Consider the following 18,668-nt stretch of genomic DNA (forward strand, 5'->3'; position numbering starts at 1 on the left):
TCCAACCTAATGCAATTAAAATGCATTTCTACTCTAGAAGCCCGCAGAAAGTATAGTCGCCTTTCATTTCTTTATAATTGTATGTTTGGTAACATAAAAATAGATCTGCCTGTCAGTATAAAACCCCTAACAACACGACGCACACGCCATGGCCATGAATTTGCACTAACCCCAATCTTTGCCCGATCAAAATCTTTCAAACTCAGTTATTTTCCTAGAACTGTGGAAGATTGGAATTCATTGCCGTCTGATATTTTTGGTTCCGATAATTTTCTCGCTGAGTTGGGGTGTCACCTTCTCTCTTAAACTTCCTTTTCCCTTTTCCTTTTTTTCTTTCTTGCTTTTTGTTGTCTGTTGTTTAGTACATTCTTGTTAGATGTAACCCAAACCTGCTTGGGCCACCACATTGGCCTGCAGTATTTTGAAATAAATAAAATAAATAATCGACAATGGCCAATACAGCGTTGCCAGTGAATATCACTCGTCGGCGCAGCGAACGTAGGGCTACGTACGGCCAGGTATAGAATGCCAACATTGGCGCAATGCATTGTCAAGGGAGCGCTTCCGAGTGAAGGCCCATATTTCTGACAGGTGCTGCCGGCCTTGGGCCATGGTTGGTCCAATGACGGTGTGCTGCCTGGGCTATACTTGATCGTAATACAAGAAATAGTAGTGAGACCGCCGTCACAGAGTCCGTTAAATCAGTCTTTCACAAAAAGAACAATGTATGGCCACCATGAATCAGTATAAGGTTACTGTCCATCTCACAAGAGCAGCGGCTGAGCCATTTTGTAGTACATTTCGTGTTGTACCTCTGGCACTGAAGTTCTTTGCGATCGACAACAAAATACACGTACTAAAGCGATCCTTTGAACGCTTGTGGCATTTTCACCACCAATAAATGTATGCATAATTTTCGCACAACTTGGCCTTCAATCTGGATGACACTAGGTGTTTCAATTTAGGAACGTCCTTCCCTTGACGTCATGAAATTTCTGCACTCTACCGGCCAGGCCCAATCTCAAACTGTGGTGCGAAGTGTGGTCTCATTTCACATTCCTTCGTTATGCTCACTTCTGCTGGCTGACACCGAGCCTGTGCGCACTGAAGGATTCACGAGGCCCGGTGCATGGCATGCGCGTATTTTCGTAGTAGAGTTGCGAGTTTGAAAAATAAAGGTGGACAAGAAAAGACCGAAACCCATTGCAGTCATTTAGGCGCACATTTCAAGCCTTCCCTACCTTAGTACGGAACCTTTCATTGCGGTTAGGCCCACTTACGTCAATTCTAAAACATTTCTTGCTGCTCCCCTACCACAAGAAAGCTCTGAGGCTACCTTTACGCTTCCTTTCTTTGCTCCTTGCTCAGAACGACGGCTTTTTGGCAAGCCTTGCCCACGTGACGCTCGTGTGTGCAGGTGAAATTACTTTCTGCTGGCGGCCTTGCAGGCGAGAAGAAAACGGCGGCTGCTAGCTTCGGTAAAGTTTGGGGCTTTCGGCAGATATACGAAGTACAAGTAAAGTGCTTTGTCTATGACCTGCGAGATGGTGCAGGGCTCATTGCTTGCCGCACGCACCTCCGATCTTCAAGCCATGCGCAGCTATAGTCGGTGACAACCTAAGGATCCAATAGAAGCTCTGCTCACAAAAGCACAGTGCACCTGGCCCTCACCTCTGGAAGAGAACCGAGCTTGCTGGCGCGCACTGACCAGCCTATGACCTTCCTTTGCGAGCGGAAACGCTAGGATAATCGGGAAGTAAATGCTCGTTGTTTGAAGAAAAACTAAACTATTATCTTTGGGTGAACAGCGATATCAGGATCAGCCATAAAATTCGCCAAGACGTTGAGGTTTTATCCTTAACCCAGTGACACAAAGAGATATGTACAGAGGAAACAGACGTTTTATCAATCAATCAATCAATCAATCAATCAATCAATCAATCAATCAATCAATCAATCAATCAATCAATCAATCTCGTCTATATTACAAACAGACAGGCGAGTGGCGAACGAACCCGCAAGACTGCTTGATTTAACAAAAATCAGCAAAGTTAATTGCATGGCGCATCTATGAAAATTGTTTTTGATTCTGACAGCGTACGTACAACCTTTTGTTATTCTTAGGTTGCCACGGACCACAGTACAGGCTCTCTGGTTAAAACTAAGGCAACTAAACATTCAGAACTAATTTAAGGGACAGCTTGCAAGTGTCATAAATACCTTGCTGTAGAAACAACATGACAGAAACCTAAAGCAAATGCGGCTATTAGTTTAGAACGACAGGGCTAAAACAGTGCAATGCGGTGACTTCATATATCCGAAGCGGCTGGCACCCCATTTGGTGGGTGCTGCAATGGCCCGTTCGGCAAGGTGTGCTTACTAGCGTTAGCGTGGAACGTAAATCACGAAAAAAATGTGCATGTTTAATTAATAAATACTTGAGATGAAAAATACTTTTCGAACGAACTTTCCTTTGCTGAATAACGACGTTCGCATGAGATCTATGACGAACACCCTTGATGCCAGAAGCGTCGCATCCGTTCCTTAAATAGCGAGAGTGTTCCTTCCGTGAGGACGGGCGATCCATGCATCCTTGGCGGTTCGAATGCAAGAAGGGCTCCTCACATAAGGTTCGTGTGTGACCGAAAAAAAAAGTAGGTTTGATAATTTGGCCATTATCTATTGTTTTGCGACAAGGCTACTTGCCTTGTCGAAGCAGACGACGTCGATGTTTCCGGCAATATTGATCCTGTGCGGGCTGACGCAGTAGATTGAGGCGCGTCGTAGCCGCTTCTGTGCATACACTGATGCCACTGTCATGGCGGCTGGTAGCGCAGGTGGCACGGCGATGGTGACGATGTCCAGGGCACGAAGCACAGTCTCTCGCAAGCTTACCTGCGTCGAGATGTAGTACAGTTCGAGCTTGCATTCTAGCGCAAAATTAGGACCAGTCGGTGGTTGTTCGTAGCGAGCAGTTGACCTTTATTCCGAATGGGTGTACAATTTTCGATGCGGGTATCTCACTAATGTGAACTTGGTGACCCCACAAACTAACAGGTAACTGCCGTCAGTTCTTGAGTTCTTCAGTTCTACACATAAAGTAACCAATCATTCCAGGCGACGTCGCATAGTGATCAGGTGAAAGGCTTCCAAATGAGGGGCCAATGGCCTGTTGCTAATTCTCGTCTGTAGTGCTGCATAACCTTGGAAATGCTAGACCACTTGGTGATCTGTCGCATTTTAAATCGATATATGCATAGATCATCCCCATAAGCATATATATTCCTTGTTCGTACTCTCCTTCGTTTAACTACTTAATTACTTTACTTACTTTACTCCACTCACTCACTCACTCACTCACTCACTCACTCACTCACTCACTCACTTACTTACTTACTTACTTACTTACTTACTTACTTACTTACTTACTTACTTACTTACTTACTTACTCACTCACTTACTTACTTACTTACTTACTCACTTACTCACTTACTTACTTACTTACTTACTTACTTACTTACTTACTTACTTACTTACTTACTTACTTACTTACTTATTGAAAACGCAGACCCGCCTACGCTGCAAGAGAGTGAAGGTCGCAAAGAAGATGGGATAAGACGGCGTAGCAAAACCGCCAAATACGAATATAAAGTCTCCGAATCCTAACAAAATGAAATTAATTCAGGGTCCCTAGAATGCAAACATTTCTTTCTCCAGGCTCTGTTGCATTGTTACTACCCACTGCTCGCTACCGTCTGATTCTGGTACAAACTATTGAGATCAAAATTTTAGGCAATATGCCTATTTTTGCTTACGTCGTCGCATCCTGTCTATTTACCATGTAAGCACGAAATACGGGTTTAAAAACATTTTAATCGCACCTTTATTATTTCTTTAAATGCCTATGTAAAGGGGGTTTGTTTGGGTCGTAGAGCAGCAGCGACAAACGCAACACCAGCAGGTAGGGCACAGCCAGAGAGCGAACTGGGTACGAACCCCGCGGTGCAATGGGGATTTTCAACCTGCCGATCTTCTTCGTCACAATCACTCCCGGGATTGAACAGTAGCCATCCTGGTGACCTAGGAAGAGGTGAGCGGATCATAATACGGCTTCAACCGGTCAACGTGCACAGTATCTCGCCCCCGATGACGCAAATCGGGAGATGACGATACGGGTTCGACCACGTAATTAACTGGTGATGGTTGCGTAACCACGCGGTAGTGCCCGTGGTACGTTGCGAGGAGCTTGGACGAAAGGCCAGGAGCAGCAACAGGCGGGACCCAAAGCCACACGAATCAGTCGATGGGGAAGGGGTGAGGGGGTGGGCTGAGGTCATGACACTCTTTTTGGCGACGCTGCTGAGCAGACGTCAAAGAACCGGCCAGTTGTCGGCATTTCTCGACCTACTGAGCGACCGTACAAACAGGTGAGCATTCGGCAGGGTCCGGCCGCTACGGGAGGACCGTATCAATGGTGCTGGAGGGATGGCGGCCGTAAAGCAGAAAGAATGGTGAGAATCCGGTAGTTGGTTTGAGAGGCAGTGTTATATGCGTTCGTGACGAATGGAAGCACAAAATCCCAGTTGGAGTGGTGAGACGTAACATACGTTGATAGCATGTCACCAAGAGTTCTGTTGAATTGTTCTAGTAAGCCATTTGTCTGTGGATGATAAGCAGTAGTAGTGCGGTGAGTAATTTGGCATTCAGATAGGAGTGACTGCACGACGTCTGAGAGGAATACACGAGCCCGATCGCTCAGCAGTTCACGAGGTGTGCCATGGCGGCGAAAACTTTTTTTAAAATGAACGAGGCCACGTGTTTTGCTGATGCGGCCGGCAAGGCGGCGGTTTCAGCATATCGTGTCAAATTATCTACGGCGAGAACAATCCATCGGTTGCCAGCACCAGTATATGGAAAAGGTCCGTATAAATCAATGCCGACACAGTCAAATAGCCGAGCTGGACAGGGTGAGGTGCGGTGAAGAGATGCGGGACACATTTTCGTCGTTGGCAGGCAACGCAGGAGCGTACGTATTTGTGGACGAAGTTGTATATCCCTCGCCACCAATAAGCCGCGTGTAGGTTTTTGACACTCCGCCGTGACCACACTTCGGGTCAGAGAGAAAAGCGGAGCATGAATCTTGTCGAAGGTGGAGGGGCACTACTAAGAGCCATGTGCGGCCGTCATTGTCGTAGTTGCGGTGGTATAAAAGTCCGTCGCGGATGGTGAAATGCTGCGCCTGTCGGCGTAACACGCGAGGAGCCGAAGCTGCCGTAGGATTTGACAAAAAATCGAATATCATGACGATCCATGGGTCTTTTTGTTCCTCCGAGGCCATGTCTAGGATGTCAAGTGGTGAAATATCATGTCTATAGGCAGAAGTATACTGCTGTCTGGAGTAACTGGGAAGTGCGAGAGGGCATCGGTGTAAGAGTGTCTGCAGCCAGAGCGATATACGACACGGATATCATACTCCTAGATCCGGAGGGCCCACCGGGCGAGGCGGCCCGACGGGTCTTTGAGGTTAGGTAACCAGCAAAGAGCGTGATCATCCGTCACCACGTCAAAGGGTCGACCGTAGAGATATGGGTGAAATTTTTGAACAGCCCATACGATTGCCAGCCTCTCTTTTTATTTTACTAAGTGATTGGCCTCAGGTTTTGTGAGGGCACGACTGGCATAAGCGACCATTAGTGTTCTTGCGTTGTGCGAGCATGGCACCAAGGCCGACACCACTGGCGTCAGTGGGAAGTTCTGTAGGTGCACTTCGATCAAAATGACGCAAGATTGGCGGAGACGTGAGTAGGCGACGAATAGTCGTAAATGCATCATCAGAGGCTTCCGACCAAGTCGAAAGTTCATTGTCGCCTAGGAGAAGTTGGTTTGGTGGTGCGATCCCATTAGCGAAATTGCGAACGAAACGTGAAAAATATAAGCATAGGCCAATGAAGCTGCATAGTGCTTTCAAGTTAGTGGGCTTTGGTATTTCGGATACGGTGTGAAGTTTAGCAGGATCAGAAAGAATGCCTTCATATGAGACAACGTTGTCTAAAATAGTCAGTTCTCGAGCTGCAAATCGGCATATTTTTAATTTAAGCCGGAGACCAGCATTCCGGAGAGAGGCCAAAACTTAATGCAAACGGCGAAGATGGGCCGCAATATCAGTGGAAAAGACAACATCGTCGAGGTAGCAGGGACAAGTATGCCACTTCAGGCCGCGCAGGACGCCGTCCATCATGCGTTCAAAGGTGGCGGGCCCGTTGCACAGACCAAACGGCATTATAGTGAATTCATACAAGCCGTCTGATGTTACAAATACAGCCATGGGCACCTGTCACTAACCAGAGTGCAGAACTAAGGAGGAAAAAAACTCTGCTCCTTGCAAACAGTCAAGTGCGCCGTTGATACGTGGCAACGGGCATATATCTTCTCGGGTAATCTTGTTAAGCCGTGACCACACTTCAGGTCAGAGGGAAAAGCGGAGCATAAATCTTGTCGAAGGTGGCGGGGCACTACTAAGAGCCATGTGCGGCCGTCATATATATCTTTTCGGGTAATCTTGTTAAGCCGTGACCACACGGCTTAACCTATCTTAAGCCGTGTTAAGCCGTGGGATGCCCAGTCGTGTGATTCAGTCGTGATGCCCAGTAGTCCCTGGACATCACGACTGGTGATGCCCAGGGACTACTAGAAGGCTGGATGACACCGCGTTTAAGCGTATCGTTCACCTGGTCACTGATAACGCGTCTTTCAGTCGTCGATACTCGGTAGGGACGCTGTCGAATGGGTGCATGGCTCCCAGTGCCGAGAGTGTGCGAAACAGTCCTTGTGCGGCCGAGTGATGTTGCAGGGCAGTCAAAACAGGAAGAGAAGCCTTGGAGCAAGTGAAGAAGTTCGTCGCGCTGCGTCGTTGTAAGATCAATGGCAATAGCTGGCGTAAAAAACGCGGCAGTCGATGAGGAGGCAATGCTTCGAGAGTGGCAAGATAAGTGAAGCCGTCCATCGTGCCAAATATTGAAGATGAGGCCAGTTGCTCGGCTATGCCGATGCTTTCACGGCGGCGTAAAGTAATTGGTTCGGCCGATGCATTTGACACGCACACTAGAGAGGCGCCAGTTTTGAACTCGAGGACGGCGAACGGCAGTGGTAGCGAGCGGCGGCGAACGAAGAGTTAAGATGGAGCGAAGAGTACTGTGCCGTCACCTACTGAGTCACAAGAGATACTGACAAGAGCGAAAGACCAGGCAGGTATAGCGGTGTCTTCTGAAACGGCGATATTGCGACAAGCGTCCCTGTGGTCAGTGATATCAGTCGAAAACTGATACAGCGCGATTTCGGCGCGGGCGCATTCAATTATCGCATGATGTGTCGAGAGAAAGTCCCAACTTAATATGACGTCATGTGAACATGATGGCAATAGTATGAATTGAATGATATTGTAACGCACAGTTGAGTGACGGTGCTTTAATCATTTTACCTTGGACGAAATTGTGCCCGACAAACAGCTATACGGGAGCCTCTCTAGAATGTCCCCAGTCTTTTCGCAGGATACCCGCGCCTCTTCTTCTTCTCTCGTGTCCCCCGCTGATCCCACGTTGCTCCCATTGCGCGTGCCTTGCGAGCCCGTGCTGCCCGTTTCACTGCCGTTATATTTCGCAGGTAGCAGTAAACAACTGGACGGTCGCAGGAGGCGGCTGGCGCGCGTAATTTCAAATCATCTTGTGTCATTGTCCCCCTTCCAAGAGTGCATCGTCACGATGCTCATACAGAGGGCGGTGTTTTCTAGACTATCATCAATTCGCAATGCTTGTAGGCGGAAGCAGTTATTGCCTGTCGCAGTACGGCTTCATTCGGACGACATGGGCGATTTCTGTTCGATGCCGCCGTCGTGATGAGGTTACTTGACCTTCTGGAGCAACTTCGTAGTTCAAGGGACTAATTCGGCGAATTATCCTATGCGGGCCAAAATAACGACGAAGAAGCTTCTCGGATAGGCCTTGCATCCGTACGGGAGTTTACACCCACACTTTGTCTCCACATGCATACTGGACGTCTCTTCGTCGCAAGTTGTATCGGTGCGCGTCGGTTTGCTGTTGCTGCTGAATGCGATGTCGCGCCAGCTGCCGTGCTCCTTCAGCTCTTTATGTGAAGTCGCTGACGTCATTGTCATTTTCTGAGGTGTCATCTACTGGTAGCATTGCATCTAAGGTCGTGGTGATGGTCCGGCCAAAAACAAGTTGGAAAGGAGTCATTTAAGTCTTCTCTTCCAAAGCGGTATTGTACGCGAACGTTGCGTACGGTAGTATCTTGTCCCATGTTCAGTGCTCCATGTCCACGTATATTGACAACATATCAGTCAGCATTCTGTTAAGTCATTCAGTCAGTCCAGTTGTCTGCGGATGATATGGGGTGGTTTTTCGGTGACTGATGTGCGTCAATTTCATAACGGACTGTGTCAAGTGGGCAGTAAGTACGGTTCCTCTGTCTGTGATGAGAACTTTAGGAGCGCCATGCCGTAGTACTATGTTAGTGACAAAACAATCAGCTACTTCACTGGCCGTTCCCTTGACAACCTAACTCGGCATATCGAGTTAGGCAGTCAGTTGCAACTATGATCCAACGCTTTCCTGATGACGATGTGGGAAAAAGGCCAAGTAACTCCATTCCCACCTGTGCGAATGGAGTTTCCGGTGGCTTTATCGGTTGTAGGAGACCTTATGGCTTGAATGGTGGTATTTTACGTCTTTGGCAGTCCCGCTAGGTTCTTACGTAGTGTTCCACAGAATTCAATAACTTTGGTCAGTAATACTTCATGCGGATGCGTGCGAATGTTCTGCTCACTGCTAAATGTCCTGCTGATGGGTCGTCGTGGCATGCTTCCAAAATCTTGAGTCGTAACTTTGAAGGTACGATGAGCAGACATGTCTCCGCACTATGTTCAAAATTTCGTTTGTACAGGCCATTATTTCTCAGGACGAACGACGACAAGCTGCGGACGAAAGCTCGTGGAATGTCGACAGAGTGTCCTTCTGGGTAATCAATGAGCAGGCGTAAGTCCGTGTCAGATCGCTGATGCTGAGCCATTTACGATGTTGTCACAGCTCCTAGGAACGGGCAATCCTGTCCATTTTCCCTAAGCGTAGTCCGTGTATTCAATCGGTGCACGTGACAAGCAATCAGCATCACTGTGCTTCTGACCAGACTCACTGATTTGTCGACAATTATCCGATGTCTGGCAATAGATGTCCGCCGGACTTTGGATGCCGTTGTAAAATATTCTGCGAATTCTCTTACGAGGGTCTCTATTAGCTTCTTCTGTCTGGGTGATAGACCTGGTTCGATGTCGATGGCTGCAAGGACAGAATCCGCGTCTTGGAATTTCGATGTTGAAATCTCTGAAGTGCTCAGGTCTGTAACTTGGACGAAGTTATTAAGGCTGGCAATAACGGTTCCGTTCGCGACATGTTGCACCTCATTTCCAAAATTAGTGAGGAAAACGTTGGCACATCCACCACGTAGCTGAACAAGGCCTCCTGCCACGCATATCCCCTTTTCGAGTAGGAGACTGGTGTTGCTGTCTGCAATTCCTTCGCAGTCACTGAACGCGTGGCTTCTGACTGCGACGGCTATGCTGGATCTCGCAGGAAGCATCACGTCGTTATCGGCAATGTAAAGGGCATCGAACTTTTCTTCAGTGTTGAATGCTGCGACAGCATGCTGTGTTGAAAACGAAACACATGATTTCCGCAAGTTGATTACAGCGCCATTATCTTGCAAGCAGTCCATGCCAATAATGAAGTCTCTTGAGAACTCGAGAAGGAAGATAAAGCTAGTGACGTACATGAAGCCTCGCATTCCTATTCTGGCCGTGCACTTGCCAGTGGGGTCGATGAGGTGTCCTCCTGCGGTGCGAACATGTGGCCCTTTCCAAGGAGTGAGCACTTTCTTCGCTTTCCTGGCAAGCGCACTACTTATTACCGAGTAATCTGCATCTGTATCCATTAGCGCCTTCACTTCGTAACCGTCAACGAACACACATAAATCGGAAGCAACGTCGCTCTTGCGGAACTGGTTTCAGATTCCCTCGTCGTCGCTTGGAGTCATCGATGTGGTTCTTCTCTTTATGCTTCGGCAGCGACCTTACCTCCCGAGGTCGTTGACTCTACTTTTCCCGACGCGGGCTCTGCAAACGGCGTCTTGGGGAGCTTGAAGACGGGCGGGGGCTCGGTGACCGATGCCTATACGGCGCTGTTGATCGAGGTTGGTGTTGCTGGTAGGCGTATGAGGAGGTTTTACGAGTGGACAGGTACTCTTCAATTTCAAAGAGACGCTCACCCTTTATAGGGCAAGGTGCGTTCACCAGAAAACCACGAAACCCTTCCTGGTGATAGTGGCACATTCTGTACAGGTGGCCAGCCTCCCCACAGTGGTAGCAGAGGGGTATTCGGTCAGGAGTGCGCCATACATCAGCCTTCCTGAATCTTCTCTCGGGTGGCGGCAGCATAGTTCGAGGCATCGAGCTATTCATAGAGGAAGTGGCTTCGACATCAGCACGGCCGGGAGTTTGCCGCAGCACATCGGCATATGAGACGTTCGGTTGGGGCGGCGCACTGAGCTGTGGTTCCCGGACCACCTGTCTGACCTCTTCACGAACCAGGTCTGCCACCGAAGAGGGCGTTGGAGCGTTCTGGTCAAGCCGTAGCCTCTGAAGCTCTTCTCGCAATACAGATCGCACGAGCTCTCGTATGACCTCCACGCTGTTTCGGAAGACGGCTGCAACTGCGTCTACAGAGGTGATGTTCATCTCCCAGTTGTACATCCTTGATCGCTGTTGCAACGTGATTTCCATTGTTGTCACCTCTGAACAAAACTCAGCGACGGTGCGCGGCGGCCTCCGAACCAACCCTGCAAAAAGTTCCTGTTTTACGCCCCGCATTAGATGGCGTAGTTTCTTATCCTCGCGCATGTTCGGATCAGCTCGGCGGAATAGGCGGGACATGTCTTCTACAGACATGGCCACGCTGCCATTGTTACACTGGTTTCTTGCTTGCAGGGCAGCTTCGGCGGTACTCGGGTACTCGGGCGGTCGGTACTCGGGTAAGTTGCCAGCAACTTCCGTTGAAAAGCATCCCACGACGCAAATGTCGCTTCGTGGTTTTCAAACCACCTTTGTGCGCTGTCCTCTAACGCGAAGTAAACGTTTCGTAGTTTGCGTTCTCCGTTCCATCTATTGAACTCAGTGACACGCTCAAAGCATTCCAGCCAGTGCTCTGCGTCTTCAAATGTGTTGCCGTGGAAAGGCCCTGACGTCATTGGTGAGTTGACTACGACGTGAGTTGGCGTGTTTTGAGTTGTCATCTCGGTAGCGTTTCCGCTAGCAGGTGCTGACGCTCCGATATAATACGGCAAAGGGAAAAACTCGGGGGGCTCATCACGTAGGCGACGAGTGCTGCGTTGGTGAACAGGAGTCAATTCGATGGGTCCCAGTGGCCATGTGTCCGGGTCCTGTATCTGACTCGAGAAGGGCGTGAAATCATACCCCGCACCTCCATCAGACTTGTAACGCACAGTTGAGTGACGGTGCTTTAATCATTTTACCTTGGGCGAACTTGTGCCCGACAAACAGCTAAACAAGAGCCTCACTAGAACGTCCACAGTCTTTTCTCAAGAGACCCACACCTCTTCTTCCCTCGTGTCGCACGCTGATCATACGTTGCTCCGATTGCGCGTGCCTTGCGAGCCTGTGTTGCCCGCTTCACGGCCGCTATCTTTCGCAGGTAGCAGCAAACAACTGGACGGACGCAGGAGGCGGCTGGCGCTCGTAATTTGAAATCCCCTTGGGTAATAAATAAATAAACAGCCGCCTGTTGTCACCTGCAGAGAGGAATTTCTCAAGTACCGATCGCGAGTGCCTGGCGTTAGTTTGGGAAGTTGCCAAATTCCGCTCCTACTGGTACGACCTCATCTTTTCCGTGGTAACCGATCACTACGCCTTGTGTTGACTCTCCTCACTTAAAGACCCCATTGGATGACGGGTAGTTGGGTACAACGGCTCCAATTTTATTCCTTTGCAGTTATATACAAGTCGGGCCGTTTGAGCAAGGACACCGACTGCCTTTCCCGCCATCCTGTCGACCGCCCTGAATATGATGCGCATGACACCGACTTTTGCGTCCTGGCCATTTATGATCTGCACGACATCCGAACTGAACAACGGCGTGATGACTGCTTACGTGGGCTCAACGATCGTCTGAATTTTGGACATTCGGAGCCCACGCTGCGCATGTTCGTGCTCCGCGACGACGTTCTCTACCATCGCAGCTTACGCCCTGAAGGATCCGAATTTCCACTCGTTGTACCACGCCATCTCCGGACATCACTTCTTGAGCAGTTGCATGTGCCCCTACTGCCGGCCACCTCGGCGTTTCGCGTACTTAGGACTGCGAACAGCACCGCTTCTACTGGCCAGGGTTGTACCACTCTGTGCACAGCTACAATGCAGGCTGTGCGCTTTGTCATCGCCGTCAAAAACCTGCTATGCTGTAAGCTGGATGCCTTCACCGCGTCGATGTGCCCTCAGAACCATTCTTTCGCGTTGGTCTCGATCTTCTCATCCCTTTTCCGACGTCGAAATCTGGCAATAATTGGGTCGTTGTCGCGACTGATTGTCGCGACCTGGTATGCGATCACGCGAGCTTTTCGCACAAGCTGTGCAACTGAGGTGACAGATTTTCTGTTACATGACGTCAACTTTCATCACGGCGCACCTCGGCACCTCCTCACTAATCGCTGCTGCACCTTCTTGTTAGAGGGCTTGGACCTACTTCGCTCCTGTTCTGCCGAACACAAGCTTTCCACCGCTTATCACCCATAGACAAACGGACTGACGAAGTGGCTCAATCGCACTTTCACAGAAATGCTGCCTCTGTATGTTTCTGACGACCACAGCGATTGAAACACCACGTTACCTTCCGTGACAGTCGCCTATAATTCGTCTCGTCACGAGACCGCTGACTTTTTACCCGTTTACCTTCTGTTCGGCCGCTACTCTTCTTTGCCATTTGATAGACAGGTTCCTTCCTCGATGAACACTCCCACTGAATATGCTCAAGACGTCTTCGTCCAGGCTCGCACGGCAAGCCAGATTGCCAGCTCCCGGCTCACTGAGTCTCAGGCCGTGCAGATTTCGTACGGCAGCCAATATCGGGACGTTCGATTTCCTCCTGGCTGCGTTCCCCTCCTATGGAGACCATGTCGTCGCATCGGCTTGTCTGAAAATCTGCTGCCACGCTACAGAGGGCCCTCACGTCGGCTTGGCGATGTGAACTACGAGATCGCTCGGCGTGGACTTGCGTGTCCCCACACATGTCGTGCATGTGTCCCGGCTGACACCTATTTTTGCGGCGAGTCCACCTCTCTTGTAGTTAGCGCAGAGACGGCGCCTTAACAGGCGAGTCTTGCGACGCAACCATGAGTAACGCCAGTCAGAAGAAGATTTAACCTGTGCAAGGGAATTTGTCGCGACAGCAACCTTTTTATGCATCGCTATTTCTTTTGTAAGTATTGTACATACACCGTGATATGTCACTTCTGCAACGAAATAATATTGAAGTAATTATCATTTAAATTCTGGAGTTCTATGTGCCGAAACCGCGAACTGAATATGAGGAACGCCGTAGTGGCACAGGGGGGAGGGGGAGGGGGGAGGGTGGGCTCAGATTATTAGGTAACCTGGCTTTCAGCAGTGTGACCCAATGCACGGCGCACGAGCATTTTTGCATTTCTCGCTAATCGGAATGCGGCCGCCGTGGCCAGGATCGAACTCTCAAACTCGTGCTTAGCAGCGCAACGCCATGGCTACTGGGCTACACGTTGATTTATGCATAAACGTGGTGTAGACCACAATAAATGCTGCATATGAAGGTTAGTGCTGAGGCTTTGTCTTACAACTACCATGTCCATGTTTAATTCTCTTATGATGTGTACGGGAGTTTCAGTAACGGAATACATGCAGCCCGACCTTACACATTGCCTATGCGCATAAATGCGACCTGCGATATCCCGGAGACAAGCTCGAAATGTAACTAATCAAAGAGCTTGTGACATAGGATGTGGCTTACAAAGGATGAGCTAGAGGGCCCTGTATTCTTTCGATGTCTATCAAGAGGATACAAGGAACAACTTCAACAAGAAGAAGAGTAATTAATGTATGGTTTGCGTCTGAGAACGACGCAAGTTGGTTCATTAGTGAACGGTGCGCTTTCATAGATCATACCTTGAGAAAAATAGTTTGCCTGAGGCGGACTAAACTGAAGTGTGAATTCTAGCTGCACAGGATTGAGTGTCGTGTGTACGATTTTACTGATGGCAGTTCAGCGAGTGGAGCTACCTTTCACCTGGCATTCTCGCTCTCACCCTGTGTGCTTTGGAAGCAGAGTAGTCCATTTAGGATGAGTGTACTTGCCTGCCTGATGATGTAGAGGTAGAGAGTATATGCCATCCCGATGCTGGCTACGGCGAAGAGCAGCAGCACGAACAGGATAGCGTCCCTGTAGAAACGCAAAGGAGCTGGTTGGGCGAACAGGATGGACCGCACCAGTGATCCCTTGGCTGTGGAGAAGCCTGCGCGCCGACGGAGGTCATTATCAGCTCTGCAATGCGTAGTGAACTTGAGATTTGGCGAACCCGTATGCCAAATGCATAGTTTAAATTGGAAATAAATTCTGTAGTTTTACGCGGCAAAACAGCAGTATGATTATGAGGCACGCCGTAGTGGGGGACTTCGGGTTAATTTTGACCACCTCTCGTTCTTTTCGCCCAATGCAAGGTACCCGGGTGTTTTTGTATCTCCCACACATGAAAATGCAGCTACCACCACCGGAATTTGATCCCGCACCCTTGGGTTTAGGAGCACAAAGCGAAAGCCACGGCGAGTTGGTATAGTTCGCCAAAGGCCATCCATATTAATGCGAAGAGCATTCTTAGGATCCTACACGCACTCTCGCGCATTTATTTCTGTATGTAACCGTTGCGCTCTGACGCTAATAAAACAAGAGAAGAAGAAGAAGAACACGGCCGGAGAAGATGATAAAATGACAATTAATTCGGCAGTCATCACTTCCATCGCCATAGTTAAATTAGATGGTTTTAACAGTTAGGGTTTCCCGGTGTCGTGGCTCATAACACCCGCCAACAAGGGTCACTGGCTATGTGCCACTGGGTATGTGGCGCTCTTGAATGAGCTTCTTTGACAGCAACCTGTGTCGCTGGATGTCTGTCACTGCGTATGAGCCGCTCTTCAAAGAAGCGCCAGAGAGGAGCCCGGCTAAAGTACAGGCCTCGTGCACGACGTGCTTCGGCGGAGACAACTTGTTCTGTTAGAAAAAAAATGGAAAATTCGCACGGGATTATGTTGGCATTCCAGGTTATCTGTGCGAATAATGTTTAATAGTAAGCTCTGTTGTGGGGAGAAACACAGCTAGTCTGATGAAAGTAGGCAAAGAAAGGGTACTACTCCATGTATTATCTGGCAGTTGCTATTGCTTTGATAATAACTCTATTGGTTTATTATGTTTCGGTTTCGTGCTTTCGCTCGGAGGTACTGCTCTTCTGCCAATTATTTTTTTTTAGTTCCGCAGTGCATTTTGTCTGCATTTTTTTAATCACTTAACCCTTCTCTAAGGTGTCCTCGGTTTTATTCGCGCGCACTCCTGCGTGCGGATGCCGAGAAACGCGTCATGCGGAAACCGGGCTCTTCGCTCGCGCCTGCTTCTCGATACGCTGCGCTATCCATTGGCACTACCGAGCAGACCGCGTCTGAACTCCGAGACGGGAAGTATGGCGCGTTGGTGCCTGCTAACGGTGAGCATTGTTCCCTGCCTTGCTGCACACTCAGTGGTACGTACCCAGGGAGCCAAGTTGGCGAGATGTTCATTGTAAAGCGGCACATACCCAGTACACTTATGGTACAGCCTGCGAATGCGTCTGATTGCTGTCCTTCGGGAACACTTGTGAGGCGGGTTCAATTTCAGTCGGCGTAGGAGAAACTTAACGGACCATTTTCGTCATTGTGGAGCAGCACATTACCAGTGGCACCCACCTAGTTACTCAAATTGGCTTCAAAACCGTTCACTGAAGAGCGGCACACACCAACTCACACACACCCGGCGACCCTAGTTTGCATCAAATAGGCTCATTTGAGAGCAGCACAGACCGAGTGGCACATGCCCAGCTCTTCAAGTCGGCGCCAGAGAGCTTAAAAAAGGCACGAATGCGAGCTAGTTGGTGAGAATCAATCAGTGAAAAACAGCGTGAACATAGACAAGAAAGCAATAGAGGAGAAGCACTGTCTGCCAACTACTACTTTGCTTTGTTGTGCTCAGACACACCTTTGAAGATGTCTTTGTGGGGAAGGGGATTTTTCATGAACTTCCCGCTGCGCATGCGCCAAGTAGTTAAAAGGTGAACTCGTGCAAGTGAACTCGTTGAAAGAGATTCCAACAGCTGTACCTACCAAGTCCCGCGTCTACAGTGACCCACGTCGGCGTGAATATATTGCCTCCTACTCAGAGACCCACGTTTGTGCGATGGTTGCGGTTGAAAGCTGTTGCCTTAGTGCAGCAGCCGGATGCGCTGCCCATTAGACCGTGAACTACCCTGTGACCCTGGTATATAGGCGGGAATGCGGTTAGATTCATAGCTCTCGGAAATTATACTAATAATTCTAATGAATTAAAGAAAGTGTTGCCTACTGCTGCGCTTATATAAACAAATAGAAAACAAAACAAAATCTGCAGCTTAACGTTCGTTACTTTGCGATCAGACGTCGTGGACGTAAATAATCTGACATGTGATGACACCGATCCGTATTTCTAACAATGTTCAATGTAATTTGGGGATGCATATGTTCTGCCAGTTTTTTTCTAAGGTTGCTGAAAACAATATTTTACACGAGTCTTTTTTGGTTTCTTTTCCACCAAGAATGTGATAAGTGATCATCAATATGGCTTCCAACCCGGCAAGTCGACTGAGATCACATTACTTCATATAAAAAATGCCATATTTCAAAACATTTAAATGAAACTTTTTACTATTGGTCTCTTTCTTGGCTTCAGCAAAGCGTTTGATTCCGTCCAACATGGTATTGTACTAACAAAATTAGAATTTTACGAAATTTGTGGTATCGCAAAAGGCCTAATGGAAAGCTACCTGACGGGAAGACAACAGTACACCAGGGTACATAACACTTGCTCTGACCATGGTACATTAAAATATGGTTGAAGTCAGGGATCCATTTTAGGTGCTCCTATTCACTACGTATATAAATGACAATCGTAAACATTTCTTCAACTTCGAACATTATCCTATACGCTGATGATACTAACATCTTTTCTGGCTCAGAAATAGCAGAACCTAGCAGACCTAGCAAGCGAATTTGTGGTTTGACAAATTACATGCTTGGATTATTGGAAATCAATTGACATTAAACATTAAAACACTAATTTCATACTATTCCACGCGAAAAACAAAGCAATAAAGCACAACCCAAAGCTCTATTTCGATGACTCAGAAATCGCACGTAATAGTTGTTGCATGTTCCTGGGTGTACACTTCCGCAACAATTTGAGCTCGTCTGATTACGTCAGTCATGTCAAAATGAAAATGGCTCGATCCATAGGTGTTATCCGCCGCATTAACCATCTTCGTCCATATTCTTTAGCAAGGCAGCTATACTTTTCACTAGTTTATTCGCACCTCACATACTGCAACTTAGTTCGCGGCAAGTGTACTAAGACTGATGCAAAAAAATTGATAATCACGCAACAAAAATCATTGAAACTATTAACGAGAAGGCAAGGTAGCCATAATAACTTATTCTCTGTTATTCACGTAATGCGTTTTACTGAGTGATATAGGTCTAAACTAGCGGTCCTTGTCTATCTTCGTAATAAACAATAGTTTTTTTTCAGCAATATGTACCCCAGCCGTGATATTCACTATAACTTACGAACAATCTCACTTGTTTCGATTAGAGCGAAGGCCAATTATGGCACTCAGTCACTAGATCGTCAAATAATAAAAACATGTAGTAATCTTTCTTTTGTACTCGAAATTGCAGAATTGAGCAGATCTATATTCAATTCTAAAAGGGAATTAAGATTACTTTTTGATTCCAGTTGAAGCGTTGTGGTGTTTTTTCCTCGGTATATTTTTCTGCGTGTGCTCTTATCCCATCACCTGCGATGTCTAACTCTTTTTGCTTAATTGTACTTTATTACACTCCACATGTAACGTTATGCACATCGTTTAGTCTTACTTGAAATTTGTGCTTGAAGTATTCACGTTTTGATATGCTTAGTTTCAGTGATCATATGGTTAACACAAGATGGAATTGTTTATATTTTATTACATCTATTACGAAGGTTTGCATGTAACTGGGAAATGTTTTTGATGAATTTATATCTGCGATGTATTTAAATTGAACTGTTATTGAACGTTTCTTTCCGACCTCTCTTCTGACCCGTATTTTTACGAGGCGTAATGTAGGGTTAGTAAGGAAACATGCTTTGTCCATTTCCTTTTGCCTCATCTCGTTGGCATTATACATTGTTGTATATGTACACATGTCAGAATAACCGTATTTATTTATATCATGGAACTAGGGTTAG

At 47.8% G+C, this 18,668-nt stretch overlaps 1 protein-coding gene across 5 annotated transcripts in view; it reads right to left on the reverse strand.

The window, feature by feature from the left end:
* Positions 1 to 18,668, reverse strand: part of LOC126524341 (polyamine-transporting ATPase 13A3-like) — a 358,071-nt gene that overhangs the window by 143,535 nt on the left and 195,868 nt on the right. For all 5 annotated transcript variants that reach the window (XM_072287406.1, XM_072287408.1, XM_055067260.2 and 2 more), the window contains 2 exons: positions 14,465 to 14,622; positions 2,707 to 2,895 (listed from right to left, as the gene is read on the reverse strand). In XM_072287406.1, the coding sequence (XP_072143507.1) occupies positions 2,707 to 2,895; positions 14,465 to 14,622 (347 nt within the window). The remainder of the gene's footprint in view (positions 1 to 2,706; positions 2,896 to 14,464; positions 14,623 to 18,668) is intronic.

This window comes from Dermacentor andersoni, chromosome 3 (genome assembly GCF_023375885.2).
Source record: "Dermacentor andersoni chromosome 3, qqDerAnde1_hic_scaffold, whole genome shotgun sequence".
NCBI lineage: Eukaryota > Metazoa > Arthropoda > Arachnida > Ixodida > Ixodidae > Dermacentor > Dermacentor andersoni.